This window comes from Geotrypetes seraphini, chromosome 4, assembly GCF_902459505.1.
Source record: "Geotrypetes seraphini chromosome 4, aGeoSer1.1, whole genome shotgun sequence".
Lineage (NCBI taxonomy): Eukaryota > Metazoa > Chordata > Amphibia > Gymnophiona > Dermophiidae > Geotrypetes > Geotrypetes seraphini.
In genome coordinates, this window is record NC_047087.1 from 289,021,021 (window position 1) to 289,038,556 (window position 17,536).

Here is a 17,536-nt window from a genome sequence, read left to right on the forward strand (position 1 = left end):
CCCCTCTGATGAGAGGCATTCCTACCACCCTCCCTCCCGGTGGTGTCCCTCCTCTGACCCCACTGTACCACCCCGGCAGTTTCCTGGGTGTCAGCACACTCCTCCCCCCTGAACTGGCAGTTTCTACGCCTTCAGCATGCCCTTTCTTCCTTTTTTCTTCCTCCCGCCCCAAAGAGGCATGACCCACCCTCCTCCCGGATCCAGCAGCTTCTCTGGTGGTCTAGCGGGGCATTGGGGCAGGAGTGATTCTCACTCGCTCCTGCCTGTGCTCTCTTGGTGCTGAAAATGGTTGCTGAGACTTCTAGCCTCATCGGTTCACATTCACACAACCAAGCTTAGGTTTTAAGTTTCGGTTTTGTCTGAAACCAGATGATAACGTTCAATAACAGTTTTGGGTTTGCCCAAAACTGAAAAAAACCCAGTTTGTCGGCCTCAGGGTCTTCATTGAAGCTAATGAGTACTAACGGCTTTTGGCTGAGTTTGTTTCTGTGCTTATCTGATGGCTGGCTATGGCAGTAAAACTCTGTTCTTGCTGTGCAGCAGGAGAAAGCAGCATTGGGACAAGGTGTCTCTTGTTCCCTCTCTTCCTGCCAAAGAAAAAGACCTTTCAGATCAGTCCAGGTCTGCTTTCAGATCATGCTGCTTCTGTTAACAAGGGAACATTTGGTTTTGATACTGGCTGTTACTTAGCTCTCAGTCAGTGTGGGAATGGCAGCCATCTTGGAATGTCCCCTGCTTGAATTGCTGGTTTTCTCCTTCCCAGCTCCTCTCCGAGGCAAATTTCTGTAGCTTCCTCAGCTTCTGCAGTGCACTTTCTTTCTTTCCCTTCCCTGTGTGTTCCTCTTGGGGAGTAAATCTCCAGCCTCCGAAAGAAATCCCTCTTTACCTTGAGACAACTAAGACTAATCAGACCATATTTTCAGCAACACCACTTTGCCTTAGTTGTACAGCTGATGATACTCCCACAACTTGACTACTGCAACTTCATCTACATGGAAATCAACACCACTCTGATTCACAAAATGCAACTCATCCAAAACACTGCTGTCAGACTAATCTTCAACCTGAGAAAATATGACTCGATTACAGCCTTCATCAGGCAACTGCACTGGTTACCCATCCTGTCACGAATAACCTTCAAACCTTCATGCATCATTCATAGAAACATAGAAAGAAAGAAACATAGAAAGATGACGGCAGATAAGGGCTACAGCCCATCAAGTCTGCCCACACTATTGACCCTCCCTATTAAGTCTAATGACCCCCTTAAGTATAATTGTAATTATACTGCCACTCTACTGACCCGCTCTTTCAAGTCTATACCGTATACTTTATGGAAACTCCGCGGCTCCTTTCATCCAGCTCTTCTCCAAGGCATGGTCTACTTCCCGCAGAACCAACACAATAATTCTAAATCTCCCTTCCACAAAAAATCTGCAATACAAACGTGTTTTCCATTCCATGGTCACCTTTCTAGGCGTAAAAATTTGGAATGACTTTACTGAAATGATCAGGATGGAACCTAACCATATCAAATTCCATAAGAAACTGAAAACTCATCTATTTGACACCTAATCTCTTGTATCCTCTTCTCCTCCTGTATCTTCCTGCCCTCCATTGTTCTCCCTACCCTCTTCTAACCCCTTTCTCTGTAATGTTGCCAAGAGCTTGTATAGGTATGTGCGACGCACAAATGGAAGAAATAAATAAATAATAAACTTTGTTGGCTTTTGAAGGGTCATGGTGCATTTGTTTCCATAAGATCCTAGTCTGCTAGAGCTCAGAGCATCTGCACTGTAAGCATGTCAGTATGTATTTGTCTGGGTAACTGTTGAGTAAGTTCTGTTGTTTCACACATGAAGGAAACACACATGTATAAGGGTGCTCCTAGGGAGCAGGCATATATATTTTTTGGACCTTTTGTCAATTCTGCTCCGTATGCGACTTGCTTTGGTAGCATGCCTCTGTGTTCAAGTTGCTGATTGTATGTCAGAGAGACATAGTTGATGCTCCTTCCGTTCTTAGGGTCACATCTGTGAGCCTCTGGGATTCTATCTAGCTCTTGGATTCAAACAAACCTGGTGAGTAATGTTTCCTCTGTTCGGAAATTAGAAAGGTATTGTCCTATTATGGACTAAGAACTGGTTGAAAGACAAAACATAGAGTAGGTTTAAATGGTCAATATTCTCAATGGAGAAAGGTAAATAGTGGGGCTTCCCAGGGGTCTGTACTGGGACCACTGCTTTTTAACATATTTATCAATGATCTAGAGATGGGTATAATTAGTGAGATAATTAAACTTGCTGATGACACACAAAGTTGTTAAATTGCAAGCGTATTGTGAAAAGTTGCAAGACGGTCTTAGGGTACTGGGCATCAAAATGGAAGATGACATTTAATGTGAGCAAGTGCACAGTGATGCATGTTGGAAAGAGGAACCCGAACTATAGCTATTTGTTGCAGGATTCCATATTAGGAGTCGCTGCTCAGGAAAAGGATCTAGGTGTTATTGTTTGGGATATGTTGAAACCCTCAGCTCAATGAAAGCAAATAGAATGTTAGGAATTATTATGAAAGGAATGGAAAACAAAGATGAAAATATTATAATGCCCTTGTATTGCTCTGTGGTATGGCTGCACCTTGAATATTGTGTGTAATTCTGGTTATTGTATCTCAAAAAAGATATAGTGAAATAAGAAAAGATACGGAGAAGGTTGATGAAAATGATAAAGGGATAGGATGACTTCCCTATCAGGAAAAGTTAAAGTTGCTAGGGCTCTTCAGCTTGGAGAAGAGACGGCTCAGGGGTGATTTGACAGAAGTCTATAAAATTTTGAGTAGAGTATAAAGAGTAGATGTGAATCTCTTGTTTACTCTTTCCAAAAATGTTAGAACTAGTGGGCATGTGATGAATCTAAACCGGAGAAAATATTTCTTCACAAAGCGTATAATTAAACTCTGAAATTTTAAAGTTTTACTGCCATAACAGGAGAATGTGGTGAAGTCAGTTAGCTTAGCAGGGTTTAAAAAAGGTTTGGCTAATTTCCTAAAAGAAGTCCATAAGCCATTATTGAGATGGCTTGGGGAAATCCATTGCTTATTCCTAGCATAAAATCTGTTTTACTACTTGGGATCTTGCTAGGTACTTGGGACCTGGGTTGTCTACTGTTGGAAACAGGATACAAAATTATAACGGACTTCAAGGGATCTTTCAAAACACTCCGTTATATCCAGAGTTGCATTTTTAAAAAACTTTGTTTAGGTCAACTTGAAACAACGTACAGTCAATGAACAACAGCCACTGCACAACCATATCAGTAACATCAAGAACAAAACTCAGCAAAACATTGGTATGGCACGAAATGATTGCAAAACCAGAACACTAAAAGATGTTCTAAAGCATTATGTTGCACTGTACTGGAAAGAAAAATAATCTCTCATTTTCTTCTGGGCTATATTTCTTTCATATGTTTTAGTGATATATGCATTTTGATACTGTATCACCTACACGCCAATTGCCTTGTAGGTGGAGCCTGCATGTCCGTTATAGTTGAGCAAAACTACAGCTAAAAGCGGCTCTGGGGACCAAATTGTTTGTCCGTTTTATGCGAGTCCGCTATATGCGGTGCTTATCTGCATGTTCGTAAAAGCGCACAGTTGGGACCAGTGGACCTCGTCCGCTATAGACGATATTCTGTTATAAGCGAGTCTGTTATAACGAGATTATACTGTACTGGGCTTGATGGACTTTCAGTCTGTCCCACTATGGCAATTTTTATGTTCTTATGACAGGTCAACTTCAAGCTCTCTTCTCCGTTAGAGTGGGAATGGGCATTTTATTTTTTTTGCAGTCTTTGCTTTACTCAAATGTCCTTGGCTATGAGACTGTATGTTTTCTTGATATCTTCCCATCCATGCTGCTTACTGTTATTTGCCTTACTGAAACTAAGCTGGTGATGAGAAAATCCCTACTCCTTCTCCTGATTTGGCTCTATATTCATGGGGACTTGGTTCCAGTTTTTTGACTGCTTGGTGAGAGAATCTAATCATCATGTTGTATTGTTTTTTTGGGTTTTTTTTCTTGTGCTTCAACTTCTTGAGCTGGTGGGCAAGTGCCGAATCAAGCAGCTTGTCAGGAATTTTTTAGCTGATCATACTTGGCCAAGGTGCAGGCTCTTAAGAGAAGCAGGGATATTTCTCCTTTCAGTTTGTTTACTTCCACCAATATCTTCCCTGCAAACAAAATCTGTCTTTTTAGCATTCATACATAACTTGTAAGACATTTTTTTACTATGAGGAGAAGGAGGTGGTAATCCTTTTTTTTTTTTGACTTAGTAATTTTGTGCTTCCAGCTCAGTTAGAGCTAGAACTAAAATGAATTGGTACCATCAGCCTTCCTTCTCAACTATATACAAACTTTTTCCACAATGTTATATTTCTTCCCAACTTAGACCATTTGTTGGCGATAGTCCATGGCACAGGACTGTGCACTAGTACTGCTTCTGGAGCACTACTCTTAAAATTGCAGTTTAAAACTGATATAGGCCTGCCTGGCAGCACTTGTACAACATGTTGGAAGGAGTGAAAATCTTTCATAAATAGTAAAAGCAAGTAGCAGATATTAAAATTATGGTATACTATAGTAAGCTGTGAACCGGTATAATACTTTTTATTTGTCAGTAATGAAATTTGAATTGATGGGTTGAATGGTATGCCTTAAGAAGTTATGTAGGAAGGAGGTGGACCCATGAACAAGGGGATCAGATTCCTACTGTGTGCTGATAGGGAATGGTGACTGCACTACATCATATGGCCATGAAGTGCAAATAGATTAGAAAATCCTAGGAAGTGAGTCCAGACCCTCTAGGGGTGGGAGCAGCTGTAGATGAGGTGTACACATCTGGACAAGGTAAAAAGCATCAACATACAAATCAACCTTTGCCTTCAACTCCTCCCCCCAAAATACTAGCATACTAAAATTAATGCTCTCACTTCATTCATCCGCCTGTAATTCTAGCAATAGAACTACTTCAATTTCACTGGAAGCCCATTCCAAAGTAGAGGGCTGCCCTAAAAAAAAAAAACCCACCTCCTTCTTATACTCTTATAATTAAGTCATTTATATTTATTTATTTCTATTTCTATCCCGTTCTCCCAGAAGCTCAGAACGGGTTACAAATTGACATTCACAATCGTTTGAAGACAGATTAGTCATGACAACAAATAGGTTACAGTAGACAATAGCAGAGCTTATTCTAGAGACCAGACTGATCATAGCGAAGAGTACTAGGAGAAGTATATTGAGGAAGCAGTCTTTAATGGCCTGATTGGAAGAAGAGGAAGGTCTTTACTGCTCTGTGGAAGGTCATTAGTGAGTCTAGTGACCTGATCTGTGTGGGTAGTCGGTTCCATAGCCAACAGTTCATAAATCTAGGATATATGGTACATACGATAAGCCAGTTTACAATATAGATGAATTTTATCCTGCTGTTTATCTACAAAGATTATTCTGTATTTTCAAAACAGAAAAGTTTTAAGCACCTTTTTTACATGCCTTAAAATTTGGTATAGGTCATAATTAAGTTGGAAAAGTAGACCAGATAGAAGCTGCTTGATAGAAAAATAAAGTAGCAAACAGCTTTTTTGAAATGATCCCCTTGGGACTAGGGAATTGCAATAACAATGCATCTTGAACATTATAATGTTGACTAGCTGATGATCTACATAAAGCTAGACTGAAAGTCCCTCTCTGGAAAGTTACCCTGTCTTATTTTGCAAATACTCAGGACCAATGCTCTTCAGGACTCAAAATGAGACAAAACATTTTGAACGTAATTCTCAGATCAGTCAACAGCCTTTTCCCTTACAGTATGATTTTTCCAGTCTGTGGTCTCTGTAACAAATAACTTGGGTAAGCCAATATAGATAATATTACAATAGTACTAACCGATCACCACCATATTTGAATAATTATCTAATACCTTATTCATCAATACGTACACTTTGTTCTTTACAGCAAAACTTCTTAGTGATTCCATTGATTAGGCAAATTGTATACTCATCCGCTTGAGATCATTCTTTTGCAGTCATTGGACCTCAACTCTGGAACACTCTCCCAAATTACATTCAAACAGAACATAATCTTGAACACAGTAACATAGTAAATGATGGCATGTAAAGACCTGAGCGGTCCATCCAGTCTGCCCATTAAAAATACATGATTAAATTAACTTCTCTTCTTTGATATTTCTGGGTCCTAGACTGTAAAGTCCACCTGGTATTGTCCTAGGTTCCAAATGCTGAAGTTACCGTCCAAGCTCCTATCCAACCGTCCAGCCTATCCAACCATCCTGTTTGCAGGATATCTACCATAAAGTCTGGCCTGTAACATTCTCATGTTCCAAGTAGGTGAAGTTCTCATGGATGCCTTCTCCACCCCATCCTATACCAAATCACTACATATGGGAAACAGACTGTAAAAGTCTGTCCAGTACCGGCCTTAGTTCTTTAATTTACATCCTTTGTTTTCTAATTAGAGATTCTCTATGTTTATCCCACGCTTTTTTGAATTCCATCACCATTTTCCTCTCCACCATTTCCCTCGGGAGGGCATTCCAGGCATTTACCACCCTCTCCATGAAAAATAATTTATTAACATTACGCTTGAGTCTCCCTGCAACCCCAAATTACGCCCTCTAGTTTTACCATTTACTTTTCTCTGGAAAAGTTTTGGTTCTATATTAATACTGTTCAAGTATTTAAATGTCTGTATCATATCCCCTCCAGAGTATGCATATTTAGGTCTTCCAGTCTCTTCTCATACTTCTTTTTGTTCAAACCCCTTACCGCTTTGAAACATTATTAAAAACATTCCTGTTTATACATGCATTTGACTAATGATCTGCAAAATGAAATTAGGAGCCTAGTGGAGACCAGTCTGAAACAAAGAGCATAAAACCAGTTTTTAACTTTTTAATTCTTTATTTTCTTGCCTTTACTATTGATATTGTAGTTCTACCTTTATTTATATTATTTTAACTATTAGTTTTTATATGTAAACTGCATAGATGTTCTTAAATTGCGGTATATCAAATGTCAAATAAACTTGGAAACTTGGCACTTTACTATGACCCCCAAGATCCTGCTCTCTCAGAAAAGATTGCAGCTGTCACAACCTTCATCTACTTGTCCTTTCCTTACTACTGATGAAACCTTACTCTATTACTTAAGGGGGAGTTGAAAATAACTCCAAAATTCCTCATCAAAACCACTGAAGAACATAAGAATTGCCATACTGGGACAGACTTAAGGTCCATCAATCCCAGTATCCTGTTTCCAACAGTGGCCAATCCCGGTCCCAAGTACCTAGTTAGATCCCAAGTAATAAAAAAGATTTTATGCTGCTTATCCTAAGAATATACAGTGGATTTTCCCAAGCCATCTCAATAATGGCTTCCCCGTACCTTATCTCTAGAAAGTCCTTCACCCATAGTATCTCAGTCTTTTCTAGATTTTGTTTAGGCAAGTCAGCTTCATCCTTTTTGGAGCAGATGAAAAACACTCCTGCAGGCTTACCAATTCTAGTGTCTATGGTGCCTTAAATGGCAGAAAAACCTGTACACCTCTCTGCATAATTGTACACCTTCCACTTATGCCCCCTCATCAGTGGACCTAGAGGTTGAATGTATATATTAAACAGGATCAGGGAAAGCTGGAGCCCTGTAGAATTTCCCAAAATAAAGACAAACGTGTTAATTCCTGACTGGCCTCTACTACTACTTTCTGACTCTGACCCTGAAAGACTCAAACCAGCAAGCCTCTAGACTAGGCGTGTCTGAGTTCATTCCTCGAGGGCTTAAGCAGGATACATTTCCAAGATAACCCCTAAAGAATATGCATATGAGAGATTTGCATGTGCACTATATCCATTGTATGTAGATCTCTCTCAAGCATATTCATTAATACAACTTATACAAATGAGAGCTATTCACAACACCAAATGATAATCATTATCATAAAATTTATCATTATTACCATAACATTTATTATTTATAAATTTATAATAAAATCACCTTATCCTACAAATATATAATCAGTGATAGGAGACCCACACCCATATATCTTCATCCCCACAGAAATTATGCTAATGTCCTGTGAATCAGTTATTATCAACTTCAAAGAAGACAAGATTTTCTTTTTACCAACATCCAAAATGGTTGATTATCAATAATCCTTCAGTTTCAAACATCTGTTCACGTACTTGACAGTTCTTAACAGATTCAGTTCAAATACAACAGTCCAGCCCGACACAAAACTATGTTTCGCTGTAAAGCGTCTTCAGGAGCTGCGAGAAACTGAGGCTCCCCTATCCATCTAAACATGTTAAATACAACAATAATAAATATACACTTATCATCAGTACACCACAATCAATATGTTATCAACATTGTTCCTCTTCTTACCTCGGTTCTCAACCGTATGTTATCACATTAATTTGCAACCTCAGGGGAGAACACCAAAACCAGGTTTCCCAGTCTTAATCCCCTGCTAGGAATGATCCCACTAAAATAATCCTAACAGGCTATACCTTAACTCATTTAAACACCCCAATGATTACTCGCAACTGATTCTACTCCACTACCTTATTAAGGCCCCCTGGTTTAATTGTTACCTAATGGTAGATCAAACGTTCTTTCCTTAAAATCTCTGACACATCCCCCCCCCCCATCTGCATTTTTACCTTGATTAATACCACAAATTTAAACTCCCCTATATTATGCTCTTACTGTAGCCAATGGGACACCAATGGCAATTCGCTCTTATTCAAATGCAAATTGCTCAAATGCTGAGCAATCCGATGTTTAGTTTTCTTTTTGGTTTGTCCAATGTACCACTTTCCACAGGGGCATGCCACTCCGTATACCGCTATTTGGGATCATTAGCCTGCTCACCTGTAGCACATACCTACAATAAACACAGTTGTTACATTGAAACTGCCCAGCACTCTCTGTGACCTCATCTTCCCCAACCATGGAATGATCCAAAATTTTCTGCTGAGGCTGTTGGGGTACATGTTATGGGGCAGGGGGGTGGGTGGGTAATGGTCAGTGAGCTTGCTGAGGTGGGTGATGACCAGTGACTGAGGCTTCTGGGTTGCATGCTAAGAAATGTTTCAGTCATTTTAAAGTCTGCTTCCTAGATCTTAAGAAAATTTGTTGAGGCCTGACATAATATGGCAAGTTAGAAATATCTGCCCTTAATTTTAGCCCATTTTGTTGGTCATCCCTCTTAATTGCCTTGTGCAGTTTGAAGTCTTGACATTTATTTTTATGTGAAGTACCGTATATGCTCGAATATAAGTACAGACCCCCCCCATTCCCCCACCCCAAAAGGAGGAAAAATGGTTGACTCGCATATAAGATGGGGGCTTAATATTCAAGTGCCCTGCCCTTCCAGGCTCTTCACCCAGCCCCTCTCCCTCTCTGCCAGGCTCTGCCCTGTCCCCCCTCCCTAACTCCTTCACGATGCCTTGCAGGCCTCCAATGGACCTGCTACAGGACTTGGTGATCCAGGATATGGAGGGATTCCCCATCTTCAGTCCCAGCCAAATCTACCTCCCTCGTCTCTCCCACGCACCCCCCTGACTCATCGGCGGCCTCGTGGTGGGCGGGACAGGAGAAATCCCTTCTGCCTCCTGTGCCTGCCAAAATTGACATACTGACCTCCCTCTCATCTCCCCCATGTACCTTTCGGGTCCCATGTAGCCAGCTGGTGCATGAAGCAGGAGCAATCTTCCTGCCCTCCTGCTCTGTTCAAGGCCGCTGGCTGATTCCACCTCCCCTACATACCTTTTGGGTTCCTGGGAGCCAGCCAGTGCACTGAGCAGGAGCAATCTTCTTGCTCTCCCGTTCCATTCGAGGCTGCTGACTGGCTGCTACAAGGTCTGGATGTCAGTTTCTTTAGGCACAGGAGGCAGAAGGGATTCCTCCTGTCCTGCCCACTGCAAGGCCTTTGAGGAGTCGGGGAGGACGCAAGGGGTTGCACAGGGGAGGGGGGTTTGGATTCGGCTGGGACGGGAGACGGGTTTTGCAGCAGGCCCTGTGGAGGCCTGCAATAGGTCCGGGAGGGGGGCGATTGCCCAAATATAAGCTGAGACCGCCATTTTTGACCCAATTTTTGGGGCCAAGAATCTCTGCTTATATTTGAGTATATATGGTATTTCTATATTAAATTAGTAAGCATTAGTTCATTCTTTCCCCATTCTATGCCTATGAAAAAAAAACAACTTTATTTAATAAGGCCCAGTGTTTGCAATCTATGTTATACAAAGTGGTTCTTTTAAATAAAGAATGATTTCATGTTATCAGCTTTCTACTGTCATGCCTTTTGATAGTGTCTTTTTTGTTGTTTTTATAGAGTTTTTGGAATTTCCGTAAAGGAGAGAGTGAAAGTCTCTCAGAACTGGCGAAAAGGACGCTGCAGTAGGGGAACACTGCTGAAATGGAAATGCAAGCAAGTGGCTATTCATAATAATCATATTTTGCTGGTTCTTATGGGGGGGTGAAGTTTTATAAAGCTTTTTCCATGTGTGAGGCTTGTTTTACACTTAGAAAAGAGCTCTAATAAAAGTGCACAGCTATGCAAAAAGTAGTTCAGATTGGAAAAAGTGCACCTACTTCGATGCAGACTATGCAGTATTAGACGTTCTAGGGGCTTAGTTGGGGCAGAACTGTGATCTCCACTTGTATTTTGTGGAAAATAAATTTTTATTGAGTAACACAACAGGATGCATGAACAAAGTAATTCCATGGCATATCTCATTTGAATGATACACCCAAGTCAACACAGTTCCCCCCTCCCCCCTCAAAGGATTCTGTAAAATATACAAGTACTTGCAGAGAGTATTTGTATATTTCCACCTTCAAAGCAGATAATTTATACACTCCTGTAGCTGGTTTTGGGTACCTATTTTGTAAAGGCACATAGGCGCTTATGTTGCCTTTTTATACATTTGTTTTTATGGGGAACCAGCAATTTTTCTGATTTATAATTTTTTTTATTTTATATAATAACTTATACAAAGTGCAAGAAAATATCATAATAAAATCAAACAAACAGCACTTTCATACTACATCAAATTCTTAAAACAACCCTCTCACCCAACCCCCTTACCAATCCTGGATGTGTATAAAGAATATGAATAATAAAATAAATAATCTGAATAAATTAAAAGAAACCATCATATACCGCCATGGTCTTTAACAAACATATCCAATGGGCTCCAGATGTCATTAAATGCCCTGAACTGACCATTTTGCTCCGCTAACATTTGTTCAAACCAATAATACAAACACAGTGACTCCCACCAGAATGTGAAGTTTAGATGATCCCAATTTTTCCAGTTTCTTGTGATTAACTGCAACCCAACTCCAGACATTACCAAGAGAAGCTTATCTTTGTGAATATCAAGCGGACTCTGAGGCATAATTGAAGTTCCAAATAGAATGTTCCCATATGATAATTTAGATTGTAAATTCTCCAGAGAATGCTTTACCTGACTGTTGCTAAAATGCAAATGATTCTTTTTAGAATTCACTTGAAAGTGATAAACATACAGAGCATATCACAAAACTGGAACACAATTTTAGCAGTTGTAAACCTATAACTCTTCTAACTTTCAAATAAACTGCTAGATCACTTATGAGATTTCTGTTGGCTTCCAAAATGATTTATCTTAACATTGAGGCTCGAAGATGTGATTGTAATGTAAATATATTTTTGGATGTGTGGTGAATGTTAATATTTTTAAGTTCATACATATTTCTGCATTTCTTCATGACTTCTAGCTTAATGCCTTGGATCCAGTTAGATGGTGAGCGGTTATACATATCTCAAGCAAAAGATATCAGGGCTTATCAGCTTCGTTCTGATAATAATGGCCTGCATCGTCGGCCAGTGGCTATCTTTTCTGCTCATCAAGATGATGTGTGTCGATTTGTTCTAACTAACTCTCACATCATCAGTGGAGGAGGGTAAGACTATAATCTTTAAATCGCAGGGAAAATGAGAAAATATTTTCAATTCTGTTAGATTTTTCAGTGTTGAGGCAAAGCAGTGTTAGATTTTCACAGTGTTGAGGCAAAGCTTTCCAATGGAGACGGCTAAGGTTACCAGATGTCCTTTTTAGAGGACTTTTCCAGACATCCGGACGGGTTTTCTATGTTTCTATGAACAAATTGTGGCTCTACTCTCTCGAAGAACGTAGGGAGAGGGGAGACATGATTGAAACATTTAAATATATCACCGGCTGTATCGAGGTGGAAGATGATATTTTCTGTCTCAAAGGACCCTCGGCCACAAGAGGGCATCCACTCAAAATCAAGGGCGGGAAATTTCATGGCGACACCAGGAAGTATTTCTTCACCGAAAGAGTGGTTGATCATTGGAATGAGGCCAACAGTGTACCAGATTTTAAGAGTAAATGGGATGCCCATGTGGGATCCCTAAGAGGGTAGAGTTAAGGAGATGAGTCATTAGGAGTGAGATCTCTAGAAGAGTAGACTTAGGAGGGTGGGTCAGTAGAGTGGGCAGACTTGATGGGCTATGACCCTTTTCTGCCGTCATTTTCTATGTTTTAAAAATCCGGCAGTTTGTCCGGGTTTTCAAAACCGTTGAGCTCAGGGCTGCGTCTGGAGGGCATCTGTGCATACATGGATGCAATGTGATGATGAGATTTCTGTGGGTTCCCAGAAGTGACGTCGGAGAGATCTCCGAAGCTGATGTGGGCAGTAAGTTGGTGGCTGCTCGAACCAGTTAAAAAGGTATGGGGAATGGGAAGGGAGCGTGCACACTCATGGCAGGGGGAAGAGTGGGAAGGTGGTGGCAGAGAGGAGGAGGGTTGCCTGCGCCCCAAGTAAGATAGCGTCCAGGGTGTACCGCCCTCCCCCCCCTTCTACACCATGCACTGTGCCGTTTTACACATTCAGATCTGTATAAAATTACTCCCACTGCCTGGAGAGGCATGGCTGGGCTGATAATAATTTCCGCTGTCATTTATTATGTTATATAATCATCTGCCGAGACAAGTTTTAACCTTTAGTAAGCTTTTTTTTTTCTCTCAAATATCCATTTTTATAGGTCAAATACATTATTCAGATTTGAAATTCTAGGTTTTAACTTGTAGGTGTTGGTAGAGGGGTTTTTGGGTTGTCTTTAGGCTTCCAGAAACACTTTTATGCGAGGAACATAATTGATTGAAGGACCGCTAGAGTTTGCCTTCTTGTGGATTACCATAAATAAATGTTTGCCTTCATTTAAGGACTCCTTTTATTAAAGTGCGCTAGCGGTTTTAGCGCGTGCTAAATGCTAACACCTCCATGGAGCTTGCGTTAGAATTTTTCGTTTAGCGTGCGCTAAAAACTCTAGTTCACCTTAGTAAAAGGAGCCCTAAGTATTTTGAAGCAGATTGGTTATCAGAAAATAACAGTTCATTGTGTTTCATTTAACTGTGTATCTTTGAAAGGGAAGGGAGAAAACAGTGGTAAAAGACAAACCCCATATTTTCTGGTCCAGAAATCTAAACCGATATTAGATTAGATTGTGTTTTATGATTTTTATTGGACAATTATTATTGATGTAAATTGAATTAAAATCACACCAGAACACAGTGAAACATGTTCCAGTGATCTTATTTTTTATAATAACTTTTCACTTTCTAGTTTTAAACTCTGCTTGTTTTCTCCTACAGTCTATACTATGATTGTTAATTTATTATAAAGAAAATTTTTATTTTCAGATGATACAGTAACTCAATGGCTAGACCCAATGTGGGGAGGGTTGTTGTATACTGTGGTCAAGTGCTGCTAATATTAAACAAGAAGTGATCTCTACTGGATTTGAAATGTTCTTGCAAAGATTATGAGCTTAGTCTGCAGATGTACAAGGGTCATTTCATAAATAATACACAGTATTTTTTTTTTTTTTAATTTACATGTTCATTTTTTTTCAAGTATTTCTTTACAATCCTTCAAACGCAAATCTGACCATGTCTCCCCACTCCTGTCCAATCTTCACTGGCTCCCAGTGATTTCCAGAATCCATTTCAAATGCTCCTGCCTGGCTTTTAAGATCATTCACGGCATCCTTTCTCCCCTAATCCCACTATCCTTTAACTCCTCGAGTCCTGACTCCACTAGACCCGCCCAAAGATATAAACTATCCTTCCCCTCTCTACGCGGTATTCTCTATGCAGGTAAACTGGGAAAATCTCTTCTCTTCAAAATCACAGGTCTCTGGAACAACCTTACTATCCCGTTGCGGAACCTGGGCTCTCTTCCAACTATTCCGCAAGCAACTGAAAACTTGGCTCTTCTCTAACATGTAATTCTATTTTCCCCCTTACTCTTCCATTCTATATATAAGCTCATGTAAACCTTTTCCTTTCTCTTCTTATATTTTAAGTTCTTGTAAACTGTGCCGAGCTCCACTTCCGTGGAGAGGATGCGATATATAAACTTAAGGTTTAGTTTAGTTTAGTTCAATATAGTCTCCCTGCTTTGCGGTGACCGAGTCCCAATGTCCAGGAATCTTCATTATTCCATCCAAGACACCATTTTTGTTCAGTTGCCAAATGGCTCGGGTACCGGCGGAAGAAAGCTCTTCCAGAGATGCAAAAGGATGTCCACGCATAGGTTGTTTCAACTTTGGAAAAAGATCGAAGTCTGGACTCATGTCTGGACTGTAGGGAGCATGAGGTAAACTTCCCAGCCATATTCGCATAGTTTTTCAATGACGAGTGGAGAGCTCCATCTTCCCCACGACCAAAAAAATTTTGATACACTCAATCAAAAGTCAAACAAATGATGATTTTTGCTTATGATCATGAAGGCATCATCATCATAGACAAAGTTCCATGTGGAAGAAGTGTCACAGCTTTGTATTATTGTGATTTTTTGCAAAAAATGCACAGAAAAATGCACAAAACCCGACCTTAGTTGCTCTTGGTTGGGCCACTCATTCTTCACGACAATGCTCGCCTGCACATAGGGAATGTCGTCATTGAAAAACTATGTGAATATGGCTGGGAGGTGTTACCTCATGCTCCCTACAGTCCAGACATGAGTCCACCAGACTTTGACCTTTTTCCAAAGTTGAAATAGCCTATGCATGGACATCATTTTGCATCTCTGGAAGAGCTTTCTTCCGCTGGTACCCGAGCCATTTGGCAACTGAACAAAAACGGTATCTTGGATGGAATAATGAAGCTTCCCGGATGTTGGGACTCAGTCATTGCAAAGCAGGGAGGCTATATTAAAGGATTGTAAAGAAATAATTGAAAAAAAATAAAACATGTAAATAAAAAAAATAATATGCATTATTTATGAAATGACCCTTGTAGAAACCAACACCTCTAGATCTGATGTATTTTTCTGAATTTCTCTTCCGATGATCTTATACAGTTATGCAAAGGTTCCTGGAGGAAAACTCCATAGTCTACTATAGAGACATACAAGGGGGAGGACACTGCTTGCCCTGGATTAGTAGCATAGAATTTTGCTACTATTTGGGCTAGATGGACCTTTGGTCTGACCCAGTAAGGCTATTCTTATAGTTGGAGTTTGTCTATTAAAAAACCAAGGACAAAAATCCCTATAGCAAAACCCACCACCGAGTCATTGCACATGTGAAAGATATTTAAATGCAAACTCTTGTGTAAATGATTGAATTAATCAAAAGTAATAATGTTACTTACATTAATACTTTTGATTAATTCAATCATTTACACAAGAGTTTGCATTTAAATATCTTTCACATGTGCAATGATTGGATGGTGGGTCTTGCTATAGGGGCTTTTGTCCTTGACATGGCTACACATCTCTCAGCATTTGTGATTACAACAGCTGATAGATGTTCAGATTACATACCATTTAATGGTTATTAAGATATATAATAGAGATCATTTGATTTTTTTTTTGATAGTGCTTTTTTGATCTCTGTCTAAACACAAGGTCTTAATTTCCTGGAAATTTGTTTGATTACTAATATCTATTGACCTTATCTTTGGTTTTCCCTACAGTGATGGTAAAATTGGCCTTCATAAAGTTCACAGCTCTGGTAGCCTTCAGTTCTCTGCTCATGATCAGGATGTGAACTGTATTGACTGTCAAGGAGGAGTCATTGTAAGTGGCTCCCGAGATCGGACAGCAAAAGTAAGTTTCATCACTTTTGGCTGAAGTATCCCTTATTATTTATTTAAAAATTTATATCCCATCTATTCATAGGTGGGTTTCAAATAAACTTAAATAAATTATTAACACATGGACCTAATCCAGCTCTCACATATAACAGCATTCATATCTACTTTCAGTAATGAACATGACCGCTTTCAAAACAAGAAAACATCTTTTTGTTTCAAAAATAGCTATTTCTTAGATGTGTTAATGCACAGAGGGGCATAATAAAAAAAACGACTAAGTCCCCTTTTGGCCTAAAGCCTTAAACGTTGAAAGTAGAAGCAGGGAAAATGTCCATTATCAAAAAAAATGTCCAAAAGGAGGGTTTTTTTAAAATAATGGCCTGCCTCTATGTTCAGCTGTTTAAACGCCCAGACCATCACTACGTCTACACTAACACCATATAATCAAACTAAAAAAAAAGCCTAAGTCCCAAACGTCCAAAACAAGGGCTTTTAGGCGAAAGAGGAGCTAGTCCTTTGCCTAAAAGCTGGATTCTGTAACCGGTGTCTGTCAAAAACAACACCGGTTACAGAATCCCCCCCCCCTACAACGATCGGGGCAAGAGGGAGCCCAAGCCCTCTTACCCCCCGGCACCCCCAAACTCCCTGACACTATCGGGGCAAGAGGGAGCCCAAGCCCTCTTGCCCCGCGGCACCCACGAACTCCCTGACACTATCAGGGCAGGAGGGAGCCCAAGCCCTCCTGCCCTGCGGCACCCCCGAACCCCCGATGAAGATTGGGACAAGAGGGAGCCCAAGCCCTCTTGCCCCGTGGCACCCCCAAACCCCTCCGACCCGATCGGGCAGGAGGGAGCCCAAGCCCTCCTGCCCTTGACGCAAGGGCCCCCCCCGAACCCCCGATCTCCCCCCCCGCCGACCCGCAACCCCCCTGCCAACCCCCCTCCCCCCCTCCCCGTACCTTCAAAAACGTTGGTCGGATGGACGGGTGCCAAACCCGTCCGTCCGACAGACCAGCCATCCGTTGAATGGCTGGCCTTAGGACCTGATTGACCCAGGCGGCTCAAATCCCACTCACAGGTGGTGCCTGAGACGCCTGGGCCAACCGGAATAGGCTCAGTAAGCTTAGGCCCCTCCTGTGGGCGGGGCCTTAGGCATATGGGCCTAAGCCTACTAGGCCTATTCCAGTTGGCCCTGGCGTCTCGGGCCCCATCTGTGGGCGGGATTTGAGCCGCCTGGGCCAATCAAGTGCTAAGGCCAGCCATTCAATGGATGGCTGGCCAGACAGATGGGCTTGGCACCTGTCCGTCCCACCAACGTTTTTGAAGGTACGGGGAGGGGGGT

The 17,536-nt window shown here is 41.0% G+C and overlaps 1 protein-coding gene across 3 annotated transcripts in view; it reads left to right on the forward strand.

The window, feature by feature from the left end:
- Positions 1 to 17,536, forward strand: part of FBXW4 (F-box and WD repeat domain containing 4) — a 206,922-nt gene that overhangs the window by 3,432 nt on the left and 185,954 nt on the right. For 2 of the 3 annotated variants that reach the window (XM_033940292.1, XM_033940291.1), the window contains exons 2-4: positions 10,417 to 10,512; positions 11,847 to 12,032; positions 16,076 to 16,208. In XM_033940292.1, coding sequence (XP_033796183.1) covers positions 10,417 to 10,512; positions 11,847 to 12,032; positions 16,076 to 16,208 — 415 coding nt within the window. The remainder of the gene's footprint in view (positions 1 to 10,416; positions 10,513 to 11,846; positions 12,033 to 16,075; positions 16,209 to 17,536) is intronic. The other variant, XM_033940293.1, reaches the window with a different exon arrangement.